General features: G+C 45.2%; 2 protein-coding genes across 2 annotated transcripts; one reads left to right on the forward strand and one right to left on the reverse strand.

Moving 5' to 3' along the window:
- The first annotated feature begins 1,842 nt into the window (after positions 1–1,842).
- Positions 1,843–3,462, forward strand: LOC122384600 (DEAD-box ATP-dependent RNA helicase 42-like). The gene is made up of 4 exons (XM_043372165.1): positions 1,843–1,955; positions 2,245–2,329; positions 2,647–2,963; positions 3,320–3,462. Exons 1-4 carry the CDS (start codon positions 1,896–1,898, stop codon positions 3,338–3,340), a joined length of 483 nt encoding a protein of 160 aa, XP_043228100.1. The 5' UTR covers positions 1,843–1,895; the 3' UTR covers positions 3,341–3,462.
- Positions 3,463–6,112: 2,650 nt separating this feature from the next.
- On the reverse strand, positions 6,113–11,816 carry LOC122384635 (insulin-like). The gene is made up of 3 exons (XM_043372234.1): positions 11,694–11,816; positions 6,500–6,686; positions 6,113–6,380 (listed from the first exon to the last, which is right to left on the reverse strand). Exons 1-3 carry the CDS (start codon positions 11,814–11,816, stop codon positions 6,190–6,192), a joined length of 501 nt encoding a protein of 166 aa, XP_043228169.1. The 3' UTR covers positions 6,113–6,189.
- Between the last annotated feature and the right edge of the window lie 2,690 nt (positions 11,817–14,506).

A 14,506-nucleotide genomic window follows, 5' to 3' on the forward strand; every position in this document is an offset into this window, starting at 1 on the left:
GCGCGCTTGAGACGATTACTAATCAATAGTTTCCACGCGCTTCTTTTATCTATGTATTCCATTCCTGTGATGAAAAGGGCGTTTCTCAAGGCCGTCTGGTGTTTCTGTATTTTTGTAAGTGGGTCACATAAATGTTTTGGTATTCTTTTCATTAAATCGTAGCACAAATAACTTAAGTCTAAAATTAAATCTCATATTAAAGCATCAATCTAATTTTTAGGTACCATGGCATGCAACACTGGACGGAATGAATTTGTTTACAACATCGTCTCCATGGCAACACAGCCTACACTTTGACTTCAGTGCGCCAAGTTCAGTGCAATTACCTTCTTGCGGCTCGGCGGTCGCTGGATTGCGGCCGCAGAGATCGCAGCGGCCGCAGCAAGGTGACATCATACATTCGTCATACTACATGAGCCCCGCCCCTTTTTGTGACGTAACAACCCGGCTGGCCGCAGCGACCGCAGCGGCCGCAGCGACCGCCGGGGTTCATGAACAGGGCCCACTGCAATCAAACTGCAAGCATGAAGCAGCAGCACTTTTGAGTAGTGTACCTCTCACTAAACTGCACCTCTGCTACCGTACATGCAATTTATATTTCTGGTATACACAACATGGCGGAAATCGATAGACAAAAACAAGTCACCAATGCTCCTTCCAGTATATATTAGAGTTCAGTGGTCTTTCCTTACCACCAGAAGCTGCTCGCTCACTCTTCAGACTCCAGAACCAAGCGGAGCGGCATTGTGGAGGAATGTTGTGTGAACCCGTGTACTCTGACTACTTTAGCTCAGTACTGCTGGTGATAACTCACTAGAACGTAAATTAGGTACTCTAATGTCTATATGGAGGATCACGGTCAGTATTGGGATTGTTGCACCCCTAAAATAAGGCATCAATGACTGATTGCTCAATACGAAACTAATAAGTGTCGTTATCAATGAAACGTCGAACAGAGCAAGCCAAGGCATGTATCACGCTTTAATTAATTTGATTGTCATATAGGTTGCGCTGTCACGGGCAGCTGTACCAATGCTATATCATATTGTGTAACTTATAACTACCTACATGTGTAAAGTGATCAATGCGCTGTGAATATACGCTGTTTGTGTAAATAAATATGGTGTTTCAGACGTGTAGCGTATATTTTTCGCACAAAAGGTTCTTACAAAGCCGTCTTTTTTAATTACCCGTTTCAACCACGTAGTGATTTTAGATACAAAGCTAGTCCTCTCTCCTCCCTCTCCATCTTCCCTCTCTCTCTCTCTCTCTCTCTCTCTCTCTCTCTCTCTCTCTCTCTCTCTCTCTCTCTCTCTCTCCATCTCTCTCTCCCTCTCTCTCTCTCCCTCTCTCTCTCTATCTCTCCCTCTCTCTCTCTCTCTCTCTCTCTCTCTCTCTCTCTCTCTCTCTCTCTCTCTCTCTCTCTCTCGCTCCTTTCCGGATGCATCAACCACTTTACGTACAAGTCACAGCATCTTCAGTTCCTACTCAACCTATAACTTCCCATGGGAATGTTCATATTCAACGATTCTCACAGTTTAAACGTTACACATCCCACGCTTTGCTTATCGCCCCAGTTTCTGACCCCTTCAATTAGCAGATTCAATTAGGTTGACCGCTGCCACTCTCAGGGGATTAGCTCTCCCTAAATACCCCAAACCAGGTAGGTGGTAGGTTCTCTTCGTCTAACGGCAGGTCACCCTTCTTTGAGAAAGGCGGACCCCCGCTGCTAAGGACCCCTCTGGTTAATCCGGGGGTCAGAGGGAAGGGATGCAGAGCGGTAGAAAATGCCGTATAAAATGTGGAGCACCGTCAGTGAAGACAGTGCCGCCGACCGAGCTGAACGTGCTGAAGGAGCTGGACGAGTCCGTGAACGTGTTGTCTGTGAGTGGAGCATGGAGGACATGGTGGACGACTTTTATCACCGCGAGGTGGACCTCGACGAGCTGGAGCAGGTAAGCATCGCTATATGTGTTCAAAGTGTTGTTATTTTAACATAAATTTCACCAATCCTTTTATTTCTGGTAATTTAGATAAATTTAGGTGGGGTGTCTGACGTTGATGTACTGTTTTGGTGGCATTTCATCCGAAATGTCGATTGTTGAAGGTCTGAATGATAAAATCGGGAAACGCGGCAATCTGTGAATTTGGTCTCATCGTTACAGCTGTTTATCGTTTTAAATTTGCCGAATATCAGAGCAATGCCACCATGCTAACCGGCGTTTCTATCGTGTTTGTTTGCAGTTTGTTCGTCATATGAGAGGGGAGGAGCCAGCTTTCATCTACCACCAGATTCCACCGCCGCAGATTGCACCACCTCCGCGGCCAGGTAAGGAGACATTTTACTGAAATAACTTGAATACTGTATGCATGTGTTGTTAATGATTACCTCTGTATCTATTTTCTTTAAAGCTTTTTTATTTCTAACAACAAAAACTGTCGTCTCTCGCTAATCAATCAATATTGTGTTTCATCGAAATGTTGTTCTGTCAAACGGAGTATATCCGTGTTTAAGTTCCTCTAAATTGTTCATTGAGATCTGCATATTTAGAGGGACATTCATGCCGACTAAAAGCGTATAAATGCGCGAGTGAGCTAAGCAAGTGTCAATACAAACACTAACACTTTATCTCTCTGTTCTTCCAGCCGCCGCCCGGGACAACCACCAGGCTGAAGGAGAGGTTGACTCTGACGAGGAGCAGCTGGCCGTCCGCGTCCAGAGGAACATCCGTCAGATGGTGCGCGACCTGAGGAAGAGGAGGAGGAGAGAGGACCGGGAGAGGCGGAGAGAGCAGAGGAGCAGGCGGAGAGAGCAGGAGCGAGTCGCCCGGGAGAGCCGGCGAGTCGACTCTCTGGTGGACAGAGTGGCAGCGGACGGCCGGCTGACTCGGCTGAGACACAACGCGCCTCTGCTGAGACAAGTCCGGCTCCGAGAGACGTTCAAGAACGCCCACAAAATCAAGGTCAGTACATTGACATGTTTAAGTTTTCTACATGACATTACTCCAAAGTTAGCGATGATTCAATAAAAAGCATAGCGCGTGTCTCTAGAGTCATGTAAGGCATTGCCAACAGATACACCTAGGGCCTTGGATACACCCTTCTCACCCTTCTCATATTACCAATCAGCTGACTTTTCCGATGTCTGTTTCATATTTGATGTAGCTTTTTTCAAAGCACATTTCTGTGTGATGAAATCATGTTAAATATAATATTTTGTTTAGACAGTCAATATCTCAAAACTTTGCTATTCGATCGTTGCGGTTAGTCTTCAGTTAACCAAGTCTCCATTTCTAACAGTTTGTTTCTTTTGTTACAGAGTCGGAGGCAGCAGCAGTAGCACCCGACCATCTCCATCGACGAGATCACCAGCCCACGACGAGGGCCCCCTCTGGGACTGGTGGTGGCATACTGTGCACGGTGATAGTGTTCGTTTTCGGGCGCTGGTTCCACAGCCCTATATTCCTCTTTGTTAAGGCCCCAACCGCGAGACATTTGTGCGTTGTGATACATTTGTACTGTGGTTGTTTTATACTGTGACATTGATGCAATAAATGCGCATTTGAAGTGACGTTCATGTTTGGAGCCTGTGTGGTTGGATGGAGAAAATAATGGTGAATGGAGGGCTGAAGAGGAGCTGAGGAATAGGATGGAAAAGGGAGAACGGTTTGGGGATAGAATGGATGGAATGGCATCGGGACTATGGGCTGGGTACAGTGGAGCACACGATTTACACTGTTTGGGAAAAGAAGCATGGAGGTTTACAAAAAAGATGGGGGGAGGAACAACGAAAATGAGTAGAAATAGGAGAGCGTGAAAGAAGGAGAGGGAAGTGAGAGAGAGGGAGACACAGAAAAAGAAAGAGGCGGAGGAAGGAAGGGAAAGAGAGACAGGAAGACAGAAATAGGAGAGAGAGGATAGAGTGAGTGAGAAGGGAGGAAAAGTGTGAGAAAGAAGAGGGATCGGAAGAGCGAGATGGGAAAGGAAGGCCTGAAAAGGAAGAATGAGAGAGGGAGGGACAAGTGCGTGGAGAGGAGGGAGTTAGGGTAGAAAGAAAAAGAGAAGATAGTTAGAATCGAAACAAAGAGACAGGGTACCGGCCAAAAAGAACAGAATGAGCTGGAGCATGTGAAAACTAGGACAAAAATAAGCACATGATATAAACGTCCAATTATTTAAGCATTGTGATAGGAACTAGTGCTGAACCAAGAATCTTATGTTTGAATGAATGAAGCTTATGTATGAAAGAGTTGAATGAATCTTTTGTAGAACCAAGAAAATATGTTTAGCTCTACTGTTTTCACAATCAGAACCCTTTCCAGACAAAAATGCATAAATGATATGTTTGGCTAATTGCAAGCTCAACGATTTCTGTGCATATCTTCTGTAGTTTCCATGAAAATTTTCATTTCGCACGTTTACCACATTCTCAGTGCTACGTTTCTCTAGAGGGGTTGGGGGTGGGGGTGGGCACGGTGACTATAAATAGGGGTGGGGTAGTTACGGTAGACAGTGACCCGTCAATTAGTGGTTTTTCAATTAGGTTGACCGCTGCCACTATCAGGGCATTAGTGCCCCTAAATACCCCAAACCAGGTAGGTGGTAGGTCCCCTTCATCTACCGGCCAGTCCTCTCCTTTGGGAAAGGCGGACCCCCACTGGTAAGCGCATCGCTGGTTAATCCAGGGTTCATACGGGGCAGCCAGAAATAAATGTGAACTTACGTGATTGTTTTTTTTTTTAATTGTCTCTGAAGGAAAAAGAAAATGAAAAGAAAGTATGATATGGGGAAAATGGAGAATAATTGATATCCTTGAAGTGCGAAGTTCTTGTTCAGCTATCAATGACGATTGAAAAAGCCAAGAAACAATCGGACATTTGTTGCAGCAAGAATGTATTTCACTTCAAACACCACTGCCAACCATCGTGTCATAGCGCAGCTCAACAAACAGCCACCGTTCCCTTGCTTTCTCAGTTTAGTATCACTTCATTGTCTGTCCTTAGTCTAGAGAAAATACATTTGTGCAATGCAATAGCTGTGCAGATAAAGCACTAACCACTCGTAACATTAAAAAAATTTCAGTGCAAGCTGCCCCACTGAGCCACTTATGAATATCGTGCGAAACGTTACAAGGCACAAAGAATGATATAGTATCATCATAATTTAGTCAAACAACGGATGGCATTACAGCGCACTCACTGAAGACATCGCATCCTTTTCGAAAATGTTCAATATTCTTACGCACCGCTCACAGCCATATTGATGAAAAACAAGGAACAAAAACAGCATTTTCTAGCCATAAAGTTTAGCATTATCACACAAGCCTCACAAAAATCGCAGGGACCAGCATTGAGCTCTTATGAGGTTTCATAGAAAAATTGAAAAAGTTGGAATCTGGGGCGCTGATTACATCACGTCAGGCGGCCCAACAGCGATTTCATTCGCAAACACTATTTGACTCATAACAATAGTATTAAGTATAGAGAATAAATCTTTGATTATCCTCGTCATACGATTTTTTTATTGCCAGCCTTTCAATGATCTATAAAACAAAATATCACTAAGTGTAGCATTTAAACACACATTAAGATATATTTAGAAAATAGGAAAGTAGTTTTGGAAGAGAGCGTAAAGGATTATACTTGATGTACAATTTATAGTCTCTAGCTAAACCGTCGTCGAAATGAGGCCCAGGTCAACAGCAGAGGCGGAAGAGGTCATGGAGCCTGCCAAGGTCATATAAATGCTTAAAGCAAGATTATCTGCGATAATCTAATTGAAAATTGTTAATTGTTGCTAACTTTCCAATTTATCAATCCAAAAGAAGGAATAAAATAGCTCGATTTAGCTCGCGTTAGCTCGATAGCCATTGCCATATCTTGAAAACGAAGGGACATAAATGTCCGCAAAAAAAATATAACTTTTGACAACCATAACCATACCCTCCTTCCCATCACTCCTCTACGTCGTGAAATACATTACATACGTGAAAAAGAAAATGAATACAGAATGCCTGGAAATTATTTATTCCATCTAATTAACAACTAATGGAAAAATTTGTTCCAGTCGCAGCGAGCTGTGATATTTTTATTCGTTTGACAAGCGGCTGTTACAAAAACATTATTTTTGCTGTCGAGTACCTAGCTTTTCCGTGCGCTGGTCATGTCTGATCAACAGCAAACTCTTTCATCAGCAGTACTGCGCTAGTGTGCTCAGCGTGCACGGATTCAGGCAGCATTCCTCCACAATGCCCGGACTCCTCTTCGTCCTGGAGTCTGCAGAGTGGTAGAGCTGCGTCTGGTAGTAGGGCATGGTGGAAGCAGACGAGATGGAGAGATGTCCGCCAGAAAATTCCGGCCTCAGTTGGCTCTGGCGAGGCGCTGTGGGGACAAACAATAAATCATTGAGCGGATCGGAAAACTGAAAAATCATTCACGTGAACACATCCTGCAGAGCCTTATGATAACCTGATGTTATTAAATAAGAAGCATAAACTCACCGGTTCTGGACCGTTTTCCCATTCCGAACTCGCACACCATTTCCAGGGCGTCAGCCAGCGAGGGACCGCAGAAGTGCATCGCAGGACCGCGCTTGTCGACGGACCGCTTCCAGCTGCTGGAGCTCGATGCAATGTCCATGGAAACGGCTCCCAGCAGCACCATGAAGAGGACGTGTCGCAGCTGCGCCTGCGGACGTAGAAAGGCGCCGTGCTAGACATGTCTTGAAAAGGACAATGAAATATCGGGAAATCAATACCTACTAACAATTGCTCATTGTCATATTCCTGAAGGGATTTATCGCAAAGTGCGCATCAAGTCTTTGATTATCACAAATAGGTGTTTGTCCATCGGTACTTCAATCAAATATCTCGATAATTGATATTAACCCTCGCCGGCACAGGCCATTTTGAGTCCTTCGACGGCACAAGGGGGGGGGGGTTGGTACGACCCCCCCCCCTCGCGTTTGGCCCCTGATCGAGCTAGAGCTTCGCGGAAAAAAACGAGCGTGTTGCCCGTCACGAGACGAAGCCGATGATACCCAATTTTAAGGTCCTAGGTCATCGGGTGACCTTCCAGGTCAGGTCAATGACCCGAAAACCGGGAAAATCGGGACCTGTTAGAAAGTCGTAAAGTTTGGCTGCTATGTGGTTTTCCGGGGTGCTGATCACGAATATCGTGTTAGTTTTGATCAGAGATGATGTCTTTAAGCATTTAGACCAGGTCGGGTCAGGTCAGGTCAGGTCAACCGGTAGGGGTTGTGACGGGTATTCGTAATACGTGTCAACCGCCTCGGACAGCTTCGTAACATGTTACGAAGGCATCAAAACTACTTCGTAAATGTTCAAATGGTTGCTAAATTCGAATTCAGCTCCAAAAACTAGCCTAGGAACATGTAAAACTCGAAAAAGTGAACCGAGGTCACCCAAGGTCACCAAAGGTCAATGACCTGACCTGACTCTCAGGTGACCTTGACACCCACCCTAATGCATGGGAGCAACATCAAATCACATGTTTGAACGTTTGAAACCACGAAAAGCTTGCAAACGCGCGGCTAATGCGAGCCGACATGCGCCGAACCGCGATTTCGGCCAAACATGGTCACAGAAAAGAGGTCACAGGTCAAAGGTCATTGGGGTCAGGGCCATGAAATTTTCAGGGTAGGTGTAAAATTGATCAATGCGAGGGTATGGAAAGTTTCGTTGCGATCGGCCGCTTTTTACGCGAGTTATTCGCGAAAAACCTTAGGGGGGTTGCATCAACCCCCCCCCTGTGCCGGCGAGGGTTAATGCATAGCAAATAACAAAGCAGCACCAAAACACTTAGCAAATGACAGATAGTCCACCTCGTTCATTATCCGGATCGTTTATTTAACGCATGTTTCAATAATAACGCATGTATGTTATAGTTCTTACCATTATAGTTTCAGTCTCCCTGCTGTGTTCGGATCTTCCTCCCTGTTGTCCAGCTGAGAGCAGAAGACGGCTACCTGGCCGCCTGGGCCACCTTATATGGAGCTGAGAGCTGAGAGCTGAGCTGCCACGGACCGGCAGCGCAGGCGTCTGACGGGCCGCGTCACGGACGCCGCCGCCCACGAGTAGATTTGGGGAACTCATTCGCGGCCCTTGCTATGTGATCAGAATTCGGAGAGGACAATGCATGCATTGAAAGAATGCATTGCATGCACTAAAAGAACAATGCATCGTGGAGTCAGTGCTCAATTTTCTGTACTTATAACTTTCACATCCTTTTCACTTTTTTAGGATAATTGTGAATGAAATGAGTATGGAAGTTTTTGGAATGATAAAGAAAACAAAATTTATAATACGACAATAAAGATAACCATGATCTTGTTTTTATCAATTGTTGCTTAGAACAGTAACAAAAATTGCAAATATTACTTCAACTACACTTGGCCATCACAATAAGTCATTCTGAAGTAAGATGCATATTGCATCTGCAATTACACCATCACCTACTGCCGGAAATCAATGACCGTATCAATGTGCATCATTAAAATACTATAATGAAGACATAGACCAATATATACATATCACAGACATGTAGTAGTCTATTATATTGTCTCTGATCGTAGACCTATGTGTGATCATCTATATCATGAGCCATAGATCATGTTCTTTATCATTATCTACGAGGGGGTATCGAAAAGTTCTGATCATCACATAGAAGATATAGACCGATTTTGATGATTTTTGGTTGGTACTATATTTGGTTCTTAAGAACAATGTTCCCGCAAAGAGAATCCTGAGAAGTGGTTTTATCTTATGTAGGAGAGACTTAGAAGTAAAAAGGATGAGTATTGGGCCCATTGAGGACCGAACCGTCATCCAACTAATGCATTTGAAACGGTATCACACTGAGAAAATACATCAAGAACGTGAAATTAGTTTATAGCGAGGAAAGCCCATCTCATGCACTTACCGAAAATGAAGAAATAATTTTCAACTTAGTTGCATGGCCCTTGCAGGGGAGTCAAAAAGTGAGTGACTACCAGTGACTGACAAGGTGGTGACTGTGAAGGAAGTGGAGGACCTCATCCTTACAGATCGTCGTGTGACCTTTCAGATGATTGTGCAACAGAAAGGTCTCAATGCTGGCAGTGCCTGAAAATATTATCAGCGAAGAACTACAGACGATAAAGGAGTCAGCCCGCTTAGAAGTTCGTGTGTCTACTTTGTTCAAGAGAAAAATGCGTCTTGGCCTTTCGAAATGAAAACTAGGCCTTTTTTAGGAAATTGAAGACATCTTCGATCATTTGATGACTTGTGACGAATGCTGGGTCTATGTGTATGATCCAGAGACAAAAAGAGTGATCAAGAAGTTTAAGCACGGCACATCTGTCCTTCTTAAAAGACAAAGATGCAGAAGCCGATATGGAAGGTCAATGCTATCAGTGTTCTGGATCTGACGTAGGATAGTCATTACCGAATGTCTTGATGATGGTCGGAAAATGATAAGCAGGCACTACTGCACACTTTTGAAGAAGTTGCGAGATGGCCTCAAGCAGAATCGCCGCAAAAAAGCCCAAGAAAGATGTTTTATCCGCACCGACAGCGCCCTCGCCCATTCGTCCTGAGCTGCGATTGAAGAAACAACATGATGTGGACATTAAATCCTACCGCATCTAAGAAATTCACCTGATCGGGTATTAACTGACTCTTGATTGCTACGGGAGATGAAGAATCCACAGTATGGCCGGTGATTTAAGGGCAGAAATGACGTCATTGATGAGGTGGAGCAGTGATTTACGGGACAGTGCGAAGGTCCTACAATGACCGCCTGAGAGCAGCTCAAGAAACGATGCAATAAGTTTGCAGTCGTGTGTTGCGACTTGTAAAGGAGTAATGAACATCATGTAGAAAAATCAAATTTCTATCACATCTAATTCATGGTGATGATCAGAACTTTTCGATACCCCCTCGTATATCATCAAGCCGTCGTTCGGTTCGCTCTCTCTCTCTCTCTCTCTCTCTCTCTCTCTCTCTCTCTCTCTCTCTCTCTCTCTCTCTCTCTCTCTCTCTCTCTCTCTCTCTCTCTCTCTCTCTCTCTCTCTCCTCAAACAACAAATGCAACCAGATGCCTAGCCATTGATCCGCATCTCCAGTTCAATATGTAAACTTAGCCGCATCCAATCATGTCGATTGTACATTTCCACCTTTCAATCACATGCATGCTTCAATAATGAACCCATTTTCTCCAATGTCTGCTCAGTTAATGGTTAGGTGGGCGGTTCTTCTAACCTCTATCGCCCGTCACCAGGGGGGAGAGGAGGGGAGTGGGTCATTTCGAGTCGCCCGTGGGACGCCTGCGCTGCCGGTCCGTGGCAGCTCAGCTCTCAGCTCTCAGCTCCATAAAAGGCGGCCCAGGTGGCCACGATAGCACCGTTCCATGCTTCTATCCTCAGGATACAGAAGTCCTTCTCCTCCACGCCGCAACCCCCCTCTGGGCTGGACAGGCACCTTTATCTCATGCGGGCTGCTCCCTTGGAGCGGCACCGCTGCTCCTGAGGGAGCGCACCCCGTAGCCGGGTGCAGAGAGTGCCTTGGGGCTGGGTGGCCTGTCTTCGGACGGGCTCAGCCCCGGCGACTCACTAGGGTGCCTGCCCAGACCAATGTCTCCCCCTAATTCCTATCATCCTTCCGGCTCTGCAATGGTCTTGTCAGACCGAAAGGGCCTAACCAAACAAAACAAACAAACAAAACAAACAAACAAGCCAGGCAGCCGTCTTCTGCTTCAGCTGCCAACCAGAGAGGAAGATCGGAGCACAGCAAGGGGATGTCGGCATAATGATGGGAGTTTTTTCGGCTCTGCCGCTGTTGGGTCTAGGCTCGGGTCGAACTCCGCAACAAGAAATATGCGTACGTCTTTCACCGAATGCTTATACTAGCATCTATGTGAAGCAGTGGTGGTATATGCTATTTGCGCGCAACATCTGCCGCAAGCGCTGCACTATCTAAGATACCACATTATTGCTTCCAAATGAAGCCGCTAGGAACAGCGGAGATCCAAAAAAGTAAACAAAAGTTAAAGCCTTAATATCTTGAAAACCAGTGAATATTTTTTTCGGTAAAAATTGGTAGATATTTTTTTTATAGCTCAATCTGAACCAAGCGACACCACTTTTATGCCAGTTCATCAACTTTTTTCAGGTGGGAGGGTCTCTTTAGATATGTCGACCCCATCTTTTCGCCGCAAGAACTCGTTCATTAGCCTGGGACGCCTACAGAACATGCCCGTTTTCACTGTTTCTACTCTTCCGTGAGGCACCGCAAGAAAATTACGCGGCTGGGTAGTTCGTGGCGGAACGGGCAATCCGAAAGGCGACCGCTAGAAGCTGGAGTCGATATTGTTTTTTTTAAGATGCGTGTCGAGAACATTACATTAGTCTGAGCTCGTCTTACGCTCGTATTATATCGTTATGGCATAACAGTTATAATGCAAGAAGAGTAACAAGCCATTTAGACATTGCTCTTCATATGCCGCTTCATATCCTTACTGGTCATTTGTCTGAAAAAAGAATAACACGATTACGTAATACAGAGCATGCAATTCCAAGCTAAAACCCATATTGCGACAACAGTGATCATCTTTGGAAACGTTTGACTTCTAAGCGTTTAATCAGTTCGCTGTTGGCGTTTGATTTTGAACAGTTCCATTACTTTCAACCTCACGCACCTGTTCACATGCGCGAGCCACTTTTTGTCTTCCATCGGCCAGTCCCCCAGTGGACTCGCGCGTGACCGTCTCTGGCTCCGCGTCACATTGCGACTTATTATGGCTGAGGTCTCCGCAGAACATACTAGGGTTGACTATTAAGTAATGGAAGTGCCTTAAGCAATTTAACGTTTTTGCACGTGCACATGTTATCTTGGTGTCATTTCATGCGCCGATGTTTTTTCTATCCAATGGTGAACACCACATGTCCTTAGCTACTTCTTGCTCCAAGCTATCGTTGTTTTCCCAAAGGACCACCCGAACCTGCGGCGCACCATGAAAAAGGAGTCTGGCAATGGCCAAAATCGCGCGCCAAGCGCCAGCGCGAGGTCATCAGAGCTTATTGGCTTATTGTTATGGCTACACAATGGACAATTTCTATATTTTCATCAAAACAATACACATTGGCACGATAAATGACAGCATACACTACTCCAAATAATCGCCTTCAAGCATCACACACCATTCCAGCCTCGTCTTGACCCACTCCTGGAACGCCGCCAGAAGACTGATCGGCGCTTTCTTTCTCAAACCGATGAAACCACCGACATATCGTCTGTGGGGAGGCTGCGTCGCTCCATACTAGAAAATAAATTTTCTGATATTGGTAGGCCTTTTCCCTACGACAAACTGAGCTCTAATGACCTTGCACTCGGCGCTGGCGCGCGGCTTTGGCCATTGCCAGGTGGTGCGCCACAGGTTCGGGAGGTCTCTTGGGAAAACGACGATAGCTTATAGCAAAAAGTAGCTAGGGACATGTGGTCTTCACCATTGGATAGAAAAAAGATCGGCGCATGAAATGACACCTAAATAATGTGTGCACGTGCAAACCCGTTTAATTGCTTAAGGCACTTCCATTACTTAATAGTCAACCCTAGTATAACGGAATGTTCCCAGCGTTCCGTCATGTTACATGATACCACCTGAGGTGTTGCGAAGAACGCCGCTTGGGGCCGCTCATGTGCTAACTAAAGCCGTGTGGCAAGATGAGCGGGTATCATATGTTCGGGAGGAAATAATGGGGAAAATACAAGGTGAGGCCGAAGCTGGGCGTAGTCGGAGCACCATAACAACTCGCCACAAACTGGTAACAACTGCTTTTTTCGTCGGCGACGCTCCTCAGGAATTGCTCATTACTCCGCATTGTAGTGCATAGGAAATGAGGTTCGAGGTTACAAAAAAGGCCAGCGGTCACGTGGGCTGACTGTGACGAGGTCTTATGACCTCTGGATGTGTCACGTGATTGCCCTAGGCTATTCATGATCACGTATCGGTTTGTAGCTGATGAAATCATGGTGTTTTTTTTTTCGCCGGAGCCCAGATGTAAATGATGCCAATTAGTGAAAGTGACCGGATATAATTTACCGACCTTCTTCCTACTCATGGTTTGATAATCAAGTAAAAAAAAAGAACAGATGTGGCCTGATTTATGTCAGGATTGTTCCACATCTGAAAGGGGCTCGTATATCCTTTTTGTGAAACTGTGCATGTGGTGGGTTACATACCTATAGTTCTTGCTTTCAAGGATCTCTAAGTGTTCGCTGTAATACCTGCTTTGTTTGCAACGAAAAAAAGAAACTTGGAAAGTGCCACATTCTTAATCTTATTTACGTAGGACTATTGAATGTTGATGCACGTATCAAAACGAAAAGATTATATTTACATGAGTTGAACATTCGTTATCCGCTACATACGAACTACAGGATGAAATGGCGATGATATTCCTTCCATGCAAACTAATTAGATAAAAAAGATGAATAATTTTTAGCCTACTTCACTAACATTCATCATTATGCTTTTCTTATATCGTAAATAAAATTCACAAGCATATGCTTGAGGTTTAACCCGCGCACCGACGGGGGTCTGCGCCAACTTCGCACCGACGGGGGGGGGGCGGATGACCGCCCCCCCCCCTGAGATCTCGAGAACGAAGCAAGATAGCGACAAGCGGTAAACGGCATCGGATACGCACGGCCAAGATCTACAATTTTTACAAAGGTCATTTTCTGGTCAGGTCAAAGATGACGTCACAGGGGTCGAAAAAGTCAAAATGGCGGCGCTAGATATGGAGAGTTTTTCTCGAATAACTTTCGAATTAGTCAAGATAGGAACAAACTAAGGGCATCATCGTGATCCTCTCGTCAATCCGCATCGAATGATATATATGTTGATCTCGAAAGGTCAAGGTCAAAGGTTGACCTCAGGTCACGTGACCTCGAGGTCATCATGTATATCATTCGATGCGTCTTGACGAGCTGAACACAATGAGACCATTCACGCGTCTGTATCTTGTTCCTGTACGGAGTTATTGGCCAAAAACCTTTGATGACCTTTGATGACGTCACATGACCTCACAGCTGCCCAACAGCAAAACAGACCTCAAGGTAGTGAGGGTTGATCGTATATGAAGTCATGTATGGTATATGGGGCCATTCCGACCCGTTTTAGTGGTAAAAACAGGGAGTTGATTTTTCCCCCCTTGACTTATAATGGGGAGGTCGCGAAATTGACCTGACCTTAGGTCACCGATATCAAAATTCCAAGATATACAAATTGTAGCTACTAATGACCTCATAATATCCTGCGACTTTCAAAGGCCTCCGACATCTACTGTCGCTCTGGCATGGTGACAAAGTTGCAAAAAAGTGACTTGAGGTTGGGTCATTCAAAGTGACCTGGTGACCTGACCTTAAAAGGTAGGAGGTTCAAACTTGCACACCATGTGTAAAATTGATGAGGTTATAGTCATACCAAATTTCGCGGCGCTACGCGCC

This window comes from Amphibalanus amphitrite, unplaced genomic scaffold (genome assembly GCF_019059575.1).
Source record: "Amphibalanus amphitrite isolate SeventyFive unplaced genomic scaffold, NRLGWU_Aamphi_draft 000194F_arrow, whole genome shotgun sequence".
Taxonomy (NCBI): domain Eukaryota; kingdom Metazoa; phylum Arthropoda; class Thecostraca; order Balanomorpha; family Balanidae; genus Amphibalanus; species Amphibalanus amphitrite.